At 42.6% G+C, this 14,783-nt stretch overlaps 1 protein-coding gene across 12 annotated transcripts in view; it reads right to left on the bottom strand.

Moving 5' to 3' along the window:
* The window catches only part of LOC124118873 (proline-serine-threonine phosphatase-interacting protein 1-like), a 69,216-nt gene that overhangs the window by 32,539 nt on the left and 21,894 nt on the right, over positions 1-14,783 (bottom strand). For all 12 annotated transcript variants that reach the window (XM_048395351.1, XM_048395352.1, XM_048395353.1 and 9 more), the window contains exons 2-4: positions 9,778-9,878; positions 4,408-4,482; positions 361-502 (exon numbers count right to left, since the gene is read on the bottom strand). In XM_048395351.1, coding sequence (XP_048251308.1) covers positions 361-502; positions 4,408-4,482; positions 9,778-9,878 — 318 coding nt within the window. The remainder of the gene's footprint in view (positions 1-360; positions 503-4,407; positions 4,483-9,777; positions 9,879-14,783) is intronic.

Below are 14,783 nucleotides of genomic sequence, written 5' to 3'. Positions count from 1 at the left end.
ATATAGGCCCTGACATCAACCTACAGCTCAGGTTCTAGTCCAGCTGACAACACCATTTATAAGAACAGACATTGGCCTTTATCTCATGTTCAAGGCCAACTGTCAACACCATTTGTAGGAACAGACATTGGCCTATATCTCAAGTTCAAGGCCAACTGTCAACACAATTTATAGGAACGGACATTGGCCTATATCTCAAGTTCAAGGCAAAATGTCAAGACCATTTACAGCAAAGGACATGAGCCTATCTATTAAGTTCAAGTCCCACTGTCAACACCATTCTGAGGAACGGACATGAGCCTACAGCTCAAGTTTCTATCCAGTTGTCAAATCCATGCATAGGATCTGAAATGAACTCACAGCTTTCTTTTTCACAGTCTGGGCCTCGTTGAACTTCTTGACATCTTCCATCTGTTTCTGGAAGTTGGCGGCAGCATCTTGGTGGATCTGCACCATCTTTTCCACCTCCTGCTTCAGCTTGTTCCAAGACTTCTCAAGAACCCTGCAACAAGATCAGACACTCATGCTCCCTACAAGATCAGACACTCAGATACCCTACAAGATCAGACACTCATGCTCCCTACAAGATCAGACACTCAGATACCCTACAAGATCAGAAACTCATGCTCCCTACAAGATCAGACACTCAGATACCCTACAAGATCAGACACTCAGACACCCTACAAGATCAGACACTCATGCTCCCTACAAGATCAGACACTCAGACACCCTACAAGATCAGACACTCATGCTCCCTACAAGATCAGACACTCAGATACCCTACAAGATCAGACACTCATGCTCCCTACAAGATCAGACACTCATGCTCCCTACAAGATCAGACACTCAGATACCCTACAAGATCAGACACTCATGCCCCCTACAAGATCAGACACTCATGCTCCCTACAAGATCAGACGCTCAGACACCCTACAAGATCAGACACTCATGCTCCCTACAAGATCAGACACTCATGCTCCCTACAAGATCAGACACTCAGATACCCTACAAGATCAGACACTCCAATACCCTACAAGATCAGACACTCAGACACCCTACAAGATCAGACACTCAGGAACCCTACTAGTTCAGACATTCATACACTCTGCAACAAGATCAGACACTCAAACACCCTACAAGATCAGACACTCCAATACCCTACATGATCAGACACTCAGACACCCTACAACATCAGACACTCCAATACCCTACAAGATCAGACACTCAGATACCCTACAAGATCAGACACTCAGACACCCTACAAGATCAGACACTCATGCTCCCTACAAGATCAGACACTCATGCTCCCTACAAGATCAGACACTCAGATACCCTACAAAATCAGACACTCATGCTCCCTACAAGATCAGACACTCATGCTCCCTACAAGCTCAGACACTCAGATACCCTACAAGATCAGACACTCATGCTCCCTACAAGATCTGACACTCATGCTCCCTACAAGATCAGACACTCAGATACCCTACAAGATCAGACACTCCAATACCCTACACGATCAGACACTCAGACACCCTACAAGATCAGACACTCAGGAACCCTACTAGTTCAGACATTCAGACACTCTGCAACAAGATCAGACACTCAAACACCCTACAAGATCAGACACTCCAATACCCTACATGATCAGACACTCAGACACCCTACAACATCAGACACTCCAATACCCTACAACATCAGACACTCAGGAACCCTACTAGTTCAGACATTCAGACACCCTACAACAAGATCAGACACTCAGACACCCTACAAGATCAGACACTCAGACACCCTACAAGACCAGACATTCAGGCATCCTACAAGATCAGACACTCAGACACCCTACAAGATCAGACACTCCAATACCCTACAAGATCAGACACTCAGACACCTTACAAAATCAGACACTCCAATACCCTACAAGATCAGACACTCCAATACCCTACAAGATAAAACACTCCAGTACCCTACAACATCAGACACTCCAATATCCTACAAGATCAGACACTCCAATACCCTACAAGATCAGATGCTCAGGCACCCTACAACAAGATCAGATTATCTCCAACAAGATTAGACACTCAGTCAACTTGCAACAAGATCAGACACTCAGACAACAAGATCAGGCACACAGTCTGCCTTCAATATGATCAGACACCTTACAAGTTCAGACACTGTTATCCTGCAACAAAATCAGACACTCGGTTACCCTACAAGATTAGATACTCAGGCACACTACAAGATCAGATAATCAGACACCCTGCAACAAGATCAGAAAATCAGATACCATACAAGATCAGACATTCTAAAACAAGATCAGACACTCAGACACCATATACGATCAGACATTCTACAACAAGATGAGACACCAAGACATCCTGTATCAAAATCAGACACATTGCAACAAGGCCAGGCAACCATGCATCAAGATCAGACACTCAGACACATTGCAACAAGGCCAGGCAACCATGTATCAAGATCAGACACTAGGGCACCCTGCATCAAGATCAGACACTGGAACACCCTGCATCAAGATCAGACACAAAGACACCCTGCATCAAGATCAGACATTCAGACACCATATACGATCAGACATTCTACAACAAGATGAGACACCAAGACACCCTGCATCAATATCAGACACTGGGACACCCTGCATCAAGATCAGACGTTCAGACACCCTGCATCAATATCAGACACAAAGACATCCTGCATCAAGATCAGACACAAAGACACCCTGCATCAAGATCAGACATTAAGAAACCTGCATCAAGATCATACACAAAGACACCCTGCATCAAGATCAGACATTAAGACACCTGCATCAAGATCAGACATTAAGACACCTGCATCAAGATCAGACACTGGAACACCCTGCATCAAGATCTGACACTTAGACACCCTACAAGATCAGACATTCAGACACCCTGCATCAAGATCAGACACTGGAACACCCTGCATCAAGATCAGACACAAAGACACCCTGCATCAAGATCAGACATTAAGAAACCTGCATCAAGATCAGACATTAAGACACCTGCATCAAGATCAGACACTGGAACACCCTGCATCAAGATCTGACACTTAGACACCCTACAAGATCAGACATTCAGACACCCTGCATCAAGATCAGACACAAAGACACCCTGCATCAAGATCAGACACAAAGACACCCTGCATCAAGATCAGACATTAAGAAACCTGCATCAAGATCATACACAAAGACACCCTGCATCAAGATCAGACATTAAGACACTCTGCATCAAGATCAGACATTAAGACACCTGCATCAAGATCAGACACTGGAACACCCTGCATCAAGATCTGACACTTAGACACCCTACAAGATCAGACATTCAGACACCCTGCATCAAGATCAGACACTGGAACACCCTGCATCAAGATCAGACATTAAGACACCCTGCATCAAGATCAGACACTGGGACACCCTGCATCAAGATCAGACACAAAGACACTCTGCATCAAGATCAGACACTGGAACACCCTGCATCAAGATCAGACATTACGACACCCTGCATCAAGATCAGACATTAAGACACCTGCATCAAGATCAGACATTAAGACACCTGCATCAAGATCAGACATTCAGACACCCTGCATCAAGATCAGACACAGGAACACCCTGCATCAAGATCTGACACTTAGACACCCTACAAGATCAGACACTCAGACACCCTGCATCAAGGTCAGACACTGGAACACCCTGCATCAAGATCTGTGACTTAGACACCCTACAAGATCAGACACTCAGACACACTGCATCAAGAGACACAAAGACACCCTGCATCAAGATCAGACACAAAGGCACTCTGCATCAAGATCAGACACTGGAACACCCTGCATCAAGATCAGACATTCAGACACCCTGCATCAATATCTGACACTATCACAATATTTACTATAGTTAAAAGCACATGATCTAAAAACTGGAGGTTATTTCCTAAGTTTACGTGATGGAGCATGGGTAGATGGTGTCAAGTCTGCATCAGACTCCATGAAAATTGTTTGACTGGCATTCTAGAAGTTGTCAAGGAAATAAAAACAAGGTACCATCTTAAGGATAATAACATTTGGTTTGTTGCACAGCGCGACGTTTCCATGTAGATTCTTACACCGTTATCCCTCTACAATGTAAGAATCTTCATCGAAACATCGCCATATGCAATAAACCAGAAGTTGTTCTCCACAAAGTTGTACAGTTTCGTATCTATAACAACAGTTCTGTTACCTGGATGGTGTGTCCGTGACCAACATTCAAGCTGGAGTGACATTGCAGATGGAATTAACAGATGTTTGCAAAAATTTTAAAAAAACATGTCCAATAGAATCTTTTCTAATTTTGTCTTTTCTAATTTTTGTCTTTTCCAATTTTTGTCTTTTCTAACTTACCCTACATCTTCTTTGGTCTTCATGTTCCTCTCAAGTTTGAGTAAATCCTTGAAGTACTTGTTCTCCATCTCATACCTGGAGTACAAAACAAACACGATCTGCAGGAAAACTGACCAGCCTGTCTAACTATTACTGACCTGCACCATCTTTCCGAGGAGGAGGTCGGGTAGCCTAGTGGTTAAAGCGTTCGCTCATCACGCTAAAGACCCGGGTTTGATTCCCAACATGGGTACAATGTGTGAAGCCCATGTCTGGTGTCCCCTGTCATGATATTGCTGGAATATTGCTAAAAGCGGAGTAAAACCATACTTACTCACCCATTCACTGATCTTCCCAAGGTAAACGTATCCACTAGCCTATATCAAAGCCTAGTTTCTACCCATGCCACATCAAGGCCACTTTTCCTGGCTGAACCCTGGCGCCACCCTGTGTATATCACGTTCTCTGACTTTCGATATGTGGGAAAGTCCAATCGTATTTAGCACAGGAAAGTGGGTTTGATGTGGCAAGGGTGGAAACAAGACTTTGATGAAAGGACAAGTGGAAGATGTGCCTGTATATGTTACAGTTTAAAATGTCAACAAAAAGAACCACTTAAGACAAACTGCTGTCAACACTGACATTCTGCATAAATATCGAGGGAGGACAAGTAACACTACAGAAGGAATATACTGTATTCGACGTAATAAGCGCCCAGGGCGCTCACAAAATTAGCAATAGGGGGCTCTTATTAGAATATTAGAGTTGAAAGATAAATTTCGCGGTTTATGCTGACAGCCTGAAATGTTTATGTACGACAGATATATTTTTCCAGAATTAAATTCCCCATAATTAAGGGTGCATATAACACACGGTGTGTATTTTATGCCAATGAATAAGTCTTGTCTACATTGATCAATTGGAAAGGGTGCTAATTGGGATTGTTCACTAGCCAATATATTAGCAAATATCGCCATGGGCGCTTATTAGAGTGGGGAGCTTATTACGTCGAATACGGTTCTTCAAAGTTCACCTTCCGCAATCGGGCAATTTCATAAGAGCAAGATCAAAACAAAAAGGTCATATCAAGGTCAAAATTTTAAATATTGCAAAAAATGTTTAGTCCAACTACACACAAAACATATACCAAATCTCATGACACTTTCAGCAACAATAGCTGAGTAATAGACATATATAGTGTTTTTTTCTTCAATATGTCCGCCCTGGCAGCCATATTGAAACTCCAATTCCTACCACCTGAAACATCACCATGATGGAGGGAAGCATATCAGTAAGTCAGGCTACAAGAAACTATCTGAGGACCTATGTGAGTATATTTGTGAAAACTTCCATCACAAATAATGAGTGAGTGAGTTGGGTTTAACGCCGCTTTTAACAGTATTACAGTTATTTCGCAGCGTGTCAGCTTAATGTGGGAGGAAAGCCCGAAGTGATGCAGGTTTCAGACGTTTACCACTTCGGTGAAACCCACGAGCATGGGTATGGTGCTGACAAACCTAGGAACATAATCGGGGTAAACCGGTATTCGAACCCACAATCATAGGTTTCTGGCGTGCCCAAGGGACGCAACTCTGCACAGGGAAATGCCACCCGTGCCCCCCCCCCCCCCCCATCAGAAATAAATGTACTTGAGCAAACAAAACTGAAGTGCACTTTGGAGCTACATCACTATATGATTGTTCGTCGTCATATAGCTAGAATATTGCTGCGTGCAGCATTAAACAACAAACAAACAAACAAAACAGACACACTGTAAACACAACAGTTGTAGGATCATCTCACATCAAGCTCCTAGTGAGCTGTTAGAAGTGATATATGTTTAATCACTTGACACTAGACACAATGGTATCACAGGTCAGACAGACACTGTTACATATGGTGTTACAGGGTATTTACCGCACACTTCACTCAAGTGGCTGACAACAACTTCACGTCTCTCGTCAATACAATAGAAGCAGTCATTAACACTTAGTTCTTTCCACTTCTTCATATTTATGTGCCCATTATTGAAAACAAATACGGGAAATACAACCAGATATGTTAAAATATTGGGATAACAATTGTAAAACATCAAATTACTCTCACAAAATATAGGTCATAGGTTTCCAAACCCAAGTGGGTTATTTTTTTACATTTATTCTCGAGTGCAGCAATATATTTTTCAGGCAGCCAACAGGAGTGCTACAGAAATTTCACTGATTCCACAGAACATTCGAACAATTTCTACAGAATATGAATAAGGAGGGTTTTACCTTGACTTACTAAAAAAGTTATTGATTTTATGGGTCCTTGAAGGAAATAGTGGAGTGGGTAAGTATGGTTTTACGCCGCTTTTAGCAATATTCCAGCAATATCACGGCGGGGGACACCAGAAATGGGCTTCACACATTGTACCCATGTCGGGAATCGAACCCGGGTCTTTGGCGTGACGAGCGAACGCTTTAACCACTAGGCTACCCGACCGCCCTTGAAGGAAATATGAGGTCCTGCAAAGTAAAGACATGGTGTAGTGTACTGTATGTTTAGAGCCTGGATTGAATCAATGATCATGTGGACAGTAGTCATGATTGATGGATGAAATGACAGACACCCATACCTGCTCTCAATGCCCTGGCAGTACAATGAATATGACTGTGGCTGTCCCCCGGGACGCAGTATGTTGTTTGGATGCGTCCCTTCTCTACACTTGTGTGTACTTAGAGGCGGGAGACAGGTTGTATCAGCAGGAGCAGGATGTAATTACACAACACATTAAAGTGTCTCTACTGGGTCTTGTGTAGAACAATCATGGATCAGTAATGTACTCCAGGCAAACACCTTCATAGAACAGTGTCTCTCAGGTTGCGGGCACCTTGATGTTGACACAGGCACCTGTACGTGGATTGGAGTGGAGTGGAAAGAGAGAAGTGCTAATTGTGACAAAATGTTCACTGTATACAAAAAGTTCAGTGATCTTCTGTTCTTGAGACCTGTCAACCCCTCATCATGACCATTGGGGAGATTTGACTCTAAAATGGGGGAGGTTTGCCTCCAAAGGGGGAGACTTTGAAAATAGTGGAGATAAGATAATTTTCAACTTTTATTTTTATTGTTGTTATTAAGAAAACAAAATATTTTAAAACAATAAATAATTATTTTCTCGTATTACAGTTTACTTAATTTCTGTTTGCATTTTCCTCCTCCAAGAATCTAGCAATATCACTTTCATTCAATGACTTTGAAATCATTGCTATGAGGAAGCCTGATCATGTTACATGTTGTTTTGACTGCCGAATCAATCAATCACGCATCGTGTTGTTTCTGAAGTTGGCGCTTTTTGATCATATTTTGTTTTCATTTCCGAGAGTTTAATGGCGTAACTTTGAGGCATATTGATGTTTTAACAAAGTTTCTGACAAATCTGATAACCAAAAAGTCATGTATAACTGGGACGGCCATATCTCCGTATCTCATGTATCTCTGTTCCTCAATAGTCTCTCATGCAGGGGACTGGAAGATTTCGTCAAATTGCGGGAGTCTCCCGCAAAACTGTGGGAGGATTGACAGGTTTGTCTGTTCTTTCAACTCAAGTGTGGCTGTGCTCTAAGACAAAGGAGTCATCACTTTATTGGGATTAACAATTGTGAAAACAGCGCTTGGACTGCTGCATCGGAGCAGGCTGAGATAGGGATGCGTGGCTACGGTGTCACCTGACGGCCTGTACACAGATGATGAACTTTTGAGCAAAGACCCTGCCCCCCCCCACAAACAAATATTCAAAGCCCAATTACTTAAAGAAACGCATGCATTAAATGAAAAACTCAAATGTATAAAAACAGCTCGCTTAAATACCCAATGAAGGTTTTTCAGCATGCATACAAAGGAACTAATTTCCGAAACACAATTACAAGCTAATTTACTTTCCGAGTCAAGCCTATATATTTAGAACAGTTATATACATCTATAACATTATTTCATTTTTTTTAAATCTTAAATTGTTCACTAATTTTGGGAAATTCCCAATAGAGTGATGAATAGGTGAGTGAACCAATACTGGTTACCTAATGAAAAATGTAAAAACCCATTTACAACAGAAACCCTAGAGTAAAAACTCAATTGCTCAAAACGTTATCTGGAGCTCTGCCACCTCATCCATTCTGAGGGGCAGTCGGGTAGCCTAGTGGTTAAAGCGTTCGCTCGTCACCCCGAAGACCCGGGTTCGATTCTCGACATGGGTACAATGTGTGAAGTCCATTTCTGGTGTCCCCCGCCGTGATATTATTGCTGGAATATTGCTAAAAGCGGCGTAAAACCATACTCACTCACTCATCCATTATGACAACAGATCTGGGTCTTCATGGGGTCACTCTTAGTCATCTCATCAAGGGACTTGAAGCATGACCTTTACTGATTGTAACACATGGACACATGTATAAGTGTGTCGCCCTGGACGAGTGCACCTACCATGCCTCCTTATCATAGGGAGGTCATACTTGCCTGAACAATTTTATCAGTTGCCTGGCTGTGTGTCCAATTGAAGTTTGCCAAAAAAACTTGAAACACAATCCCTCAGTCGATTCCGATAACGTTTTCTCCCCAAAATGTACTGCCACACATACTTTCAATATTGCAATAACAAAAACTGCATTGTGAAACCTATAATTGTACATATCATTATTTCAATATTCTAACGACAATGACAAAAATACCAAATTAAAGGCAGAATTCCCATTCAAACCAAGACTTCTCCATGAATAATTCCACAAACAATTCCACTTGCTCCAACCAACCTGCACGAGTGAGTGAGTGAGTGAGTTTGGTTTTAAATGCCACTTTTAATATTATTCCAGTTATATCACGGCGTCAGCTTAATGTGGGAGGAAAGCCCGAAGTGATGCAGGTCTCAAACGTTTACCACTTCAGTCAAACCCACGAGCATGGGTATGGTGCTGACAAACCTAGAAACATAATCGGGGCGAACCGGGATTCGAACCCACAATCATAGGTTTCTGGCGTGCCCAAGGGACGCAATTCTGCCCAGCAAATCGCAGCGCCTTAGACGACTGGGCCACCCGTGCCCCACCAACTTGCATGAAGAACATGATAGTTCTAATGACCATAAATAGTGAGGGTGCCAATCTCCGATTCCCCTGAATCCTAAATACCATCAGCAGTCTTACTGCTCACCCCTGATTCCGAATACAATTTGACACAAATCTCAAAAGCATTGCGAAAAGGGTGTGAAGTTAAATAACTGACAAAATATTGAAAAAAAACAGGACCTTTGGCTCTCCAGGCAGACACTCTACCACTAGACCACTGAGGCGGTCTCTAACATAAGTGGGCTGTCAACCTCAACAGTAGCATGCGAATAGGTAAAGTATTACTTACCGTTGCTTGAGGTATTCTTCAAATTCTTTACACATGTGGCGGCCATCTTTCATGCGCTGTGCCAGGACCTCAAATCCTGCAGTGCTGGTGAAGTCAGGGCCCTGGAAAGATATACAAAATGAGTGAGTTAGTGAGTGAGTGAGTTGGGTTCAACACCGCTCTAAACAGTATTCCAGTTATATCACGGCGTGTCAGCTTAATGTGGGAGGAAAGCCCGAAGTGATGCAGGTCTCAGATGTTTACGACTTCGGTGAAACTCACATAGGTTTCTGGTGTGCCCAAGGGACGCAACTATGCTCAGCGAATCGCGGCGCCTTAGACAACTGGGCCACCCGTGTCCCCAATATATACAAAGTCAGGTAACCTTCGTAATAAGAAATTAAATACAATGTTATAAGGAAAATTCAAATAAGGTTAACAAAATAAAAGAATTGGTTCTCAGGCAATGGCTATTGAAAATATAATGTGAGAGGGCTGGGTTTTTTGTTGTTTTGTGGGGGGGGGGAAGGGGTTGTTCGAACTAGTATGTTTGAAAATAAACAGTTGCCTCCCTACAAAAATGTATTCCTTGATGAGTACCATACTCGAGTACATGTACATACCATTGAAATTGAAATTGAAATATTTAAGGATGGGGGGGGGGTCAGGGGGGACTCAAATGGAAATAAATGGAAATGAAAACAAAACAGACGGAATACTGGAATACATACCATTGAAATTAAGATTGAGGGGGTGGGGGTGGAAATGAAGACAAAACATACAGCAGACTTTATCATGATGTGGGTGGTGCCTGAGAACCAAGACTATTAATTTTTTCCCCCTAAACACTCATTTTTCATATGACCGATACAAAGGTGTTCCAAGTCATCAGTTCCCCATGTGTTGCTTCTAACCAGGAGGTGAATCGCGAGATCTGTGTCACATTGTGTCCAAATGCAAAATAACACAGAGCATGTGTAAAGCACCCATAAATTAGTCATGCAGTTATAGCCACGATGTTGGGCAATCAGCCAGGCAAAACGTACTGACTGTCACGAGAATGACGAACAAAGAATCCGACCCTGATTCAAACACAAAGATGTGTCTGCTCTATGCCCAATAGATAAACAGTGTTTGACATGCTAAATGTTGATTTAATTTTAGTACACGAATTATGCACCAATACAAGAAGTCTTAAGGCAAGTTTGTTGACATCTGCCGTGTGGCCGATGCATGTATTTTGGGGGCTTTTAAGAACGTAATGACAGGGACTGATAGACTCCCCATGACATGGACTCCTCATGAAAATGAGCGGATGAACGCCTGTGTGGATAAATGCCTGTGAACGCCTGTGTGGATGAATGCCTGTGTGGATGAACGCCTGTGTGGATAAATGCCTGTGAACGCCAGTGTGGATGAATGCCCGTGTGGATAAATGCCTGTGAACGCCTGCGTAAATGAACGACCGTGTGGATGAACACTCAAGTGGATGAACGCCCGTGTGGATAAATGCCTGTGAACGCCTGTGTAAATGAACGACCGTGTGGATGAATGCCCGTGTGAATGAACGACCATTTGGATGAACACTCAAGTGGATGAACACTTGTGTTGATGAATGCTCGAGTGAATGAACGCCTGCATGCATGAATGCCCATGTTGATGAATGCCCATATGGATGAATGCCTGTGTGGATGAACACTGGTGTGGATGAACGCTGGTGTGGATGAACGCTGGTGTGGATGAACACTGCTGTGGATGAACGCTGGTGTGGATGAACGCTGGTGTGGATGAACACTGGTGTGGATGAACGCTGGTGTGGATGAATGCCTGTGTGGATGAACACTGCTGTGGATGAACGCTGGTGTGGATGAACGCTGGTGTGGATGAACACTGCTGTGGATGAACGCTGGTGTGGATGAATGCCTGTGTGGATGAACACTGCTGTGGATGAACACTGCTGTGGATGAACGCTGGTGTGGATGAACACTGCTGTGGATGAATGCCTGTGTGGATGAACGCTGGTGTGGATGAACGCTGGTGTGGATGAACACTGCTGTGGATGAATGCCTGTGTGGATGAACGCTGGTGTGGATGAATGCCTGTGTGGATGAATGCCTGTGTGGATGAATGCCTGAGTGGATGAATACCCATGTCATTATCGTCATCCACTCTATGTAATGGTACTAGTGTGTAGTGACCTATTTTTCTGGTCATCCTATTGTTTTTTCACAAGCACGTTCACATCAGGACGTAACTGCACATGACTTCCCTTCTGCAAAGTGAGCCCCCTTTACGTTGCTTCAGAGATCCGAAACTGTCACTTGATCATGTCGTAGAATAAGGAACTGTATTACTTGCTATTGTATGAACAGGCTCCATAACAAGATTCCTTGGTAACTCTAGGCCTAGCTGAAGTAGTCAACCCAAAACTGAAGTGTTTTGGAGAGATTTCCTGTCTGAGATGCCCGAGATCTATGTCTGTTTGTTGTTTAACACTGCACTCAACAATATTCCAGCTATATGATGTTGTTCTGTAAATAATAGTGTCTGGACCAGACAATCCAGTGATTAACATTATCAGCATCGATGAGATGGTGTGGTTAACAAGGGGGCGACAGGTGTGATCTCCAATTCCCTCTTTTGACTTGTACCATTATGTTCCTATGATTTTTCAGGCGAACAATTGACTTGCCTCTACTTGTGTTTGTAATGTTAACTATACCCGTTTCGTGAAACGCCTACCATCATCGGTATTTGACTTGTAGTTTTGACTTAAAACCTCTCAAGTCTCACCTGACAGTGGTACCACGCACAAGGTTGCTATGTGATTGTATCATGCAACACAAGCTCATCACATCGTCAGAGTCATATAATCAGCTCTACTTTAAACAGAGGTTTCAAATGAACACGGAAGCATTATGCCTTGACTCAACCCCAATCTCTCACCTCAAAGCTGAAGTGCATTGATGACAGATTCCATCCACTTGGAGATTACATGAGGGCTGGGACGGGCAACTCGGGTACTTGTGTCGGGCAGATACTGTCAGACCCGGGTACCCACAGGACTACCCAGACCCTTGGTTGGTCATGTGATATATCATTTAATGACACAAATTATCTGAACTCTAAGGCTACACTAAAAGTCACTAATGTTCACATTTCTTTCTGACTTTTATATGTCTGAATAAAGATAAAACTTCAGTCAACTTCAGTGTATGCATGACCAAATCGATTTAAACGTGTATCTAAATACATTTTGCCAGGGCTTCGTTAAAAGAATTCCCAATTGGACCTTTTGTACCCAGGTAATAGGGAGGTGGGTCCCCGGGCAGGCTCCGGTAAAGCAATGTTAAACCCAACTCACTCACTCACTCAGAATAGAAAATAAGTTAAAATGCAGAACTGAAACTGAACTCAGCATACAAAATATGATTAAGTATTCAGGGTATATTTCTAGGGTGGATGGCAATAATAAACAAGACATGTATTGTTGTGGCCTATCCCATAGATAGCTGGCGACCATATCAAAGCTCGAACTCACTCGGAATCCCCATGTGAGACAGTCTCAGCTGATAAATATTCCATACCAATATAACACCGCGCCATTCAGTCACAGCTCATAAATATTCCATACCAATATAACACCGCGCCATTCAGTCACAGCTCATAAATATTCCATACCAATATAACATCACGCCATTCAGTCACAGCTAACACATATTCCATACCAATATAACATCACGCCATTCAGTCACAGCTTACACATATTCCATACCAATATAACACCGCGCCATTCAGTCACAGCTAATACATATTCCATACCAATATAACACCGCGCCATTCAGTCACAGCTCATAAATATTCCATACCAATATAACATCGCGCCATTCAGTCACAGCTAATACATATTCCATACCAGTATAACATCACGCCATTCAGTCACAGCTCATACATATTCCATACCAATATAACACCGCGCCATTCAGTCACAGCTAATACATATTCCATACCAATATAACATCACGCCATTCAGTCACAGCTAACACATATTCCATACCAATATAACATCACGCCATTCAGTCACAGCTAACACATATTCCATACCAATATAACATCGCGCCATTCAGTCACAGCTAACACATATTCCATACCAATATAACACCGCGCCATTCAGTCACAGCTAACACATATTCCATACCAATATAACATCGCGCCATTCAGTCACAGCTAACACATATTCCATACCAATAAAACATCACGCCATTCAGTCACAGCTTACACATATTCCATACCAATATAACATCGCACCATTCAGTCACAGCTCATACATATTCCATACCAATATAACATCGCTCCATTCAGTCTCAGCTCATAAATATTCCATACCAATATAACATCACGCCATTCAGTCACAGCTCATACATATTCCATACCAATATAACATCGCGCCATTCAGTCACAGCTCATACATATTCCATACCAATATAACATCACGCCATTCAGTCTCAGCTCATAAATATTCCATACCAATATAACATCGCGCCATTCAGTCACAGCTAATACATATTCCATACCAATATAACACCGCGCCATTCAGTCACAGCTCATAAATATTCCATACCAATATAACATCGCGCCATTCAGTCACAGCTAATACATATTCCATACCAGTATAACATCACGCCATTCAGTCACAGCTCATACATATTCCATACCAATATAACACCGCGCCATTCAGTCACAGCTAATACATATTCCATACCAATATAACATCACGCCATTCAGTCACAGCTAACACATATTCCATACCAATATAACATCACGCCATTCAGTCACAGCTAACACATATTCCATACCAATATAACATCGCGCCATTCAGTCACAGCTAACACATATTCCATACCAATATAACACCGCGCCATTCAGTCACAGCTAACACATATTCCATACCAATATAACATCGCGCCATTCAGTCACAGCTAACACATATTCCATACCAATAAAACATCACGCCATTCAGTCACAGC

Source organism: Haliotis rufescens, unplaced genomic scaffold (genome assembly GCF_023055435.1).
Source record: "Haliotis rufescens isolate VD_foot unplaced genomic scaffold, xgHalRufe1.0.p SCAF_14, whole genome shotgun sequence".
Classification (NCBI taxonomy): Eukaryota; Metazoa; Mollusca; class Gastropoda; order Lepetellida; family Haliotidae; genus Haliotis; species Haliotis rufescens.
This window is presented reverse-complemented; position numbering and strand designations above follow the sequence as displayed.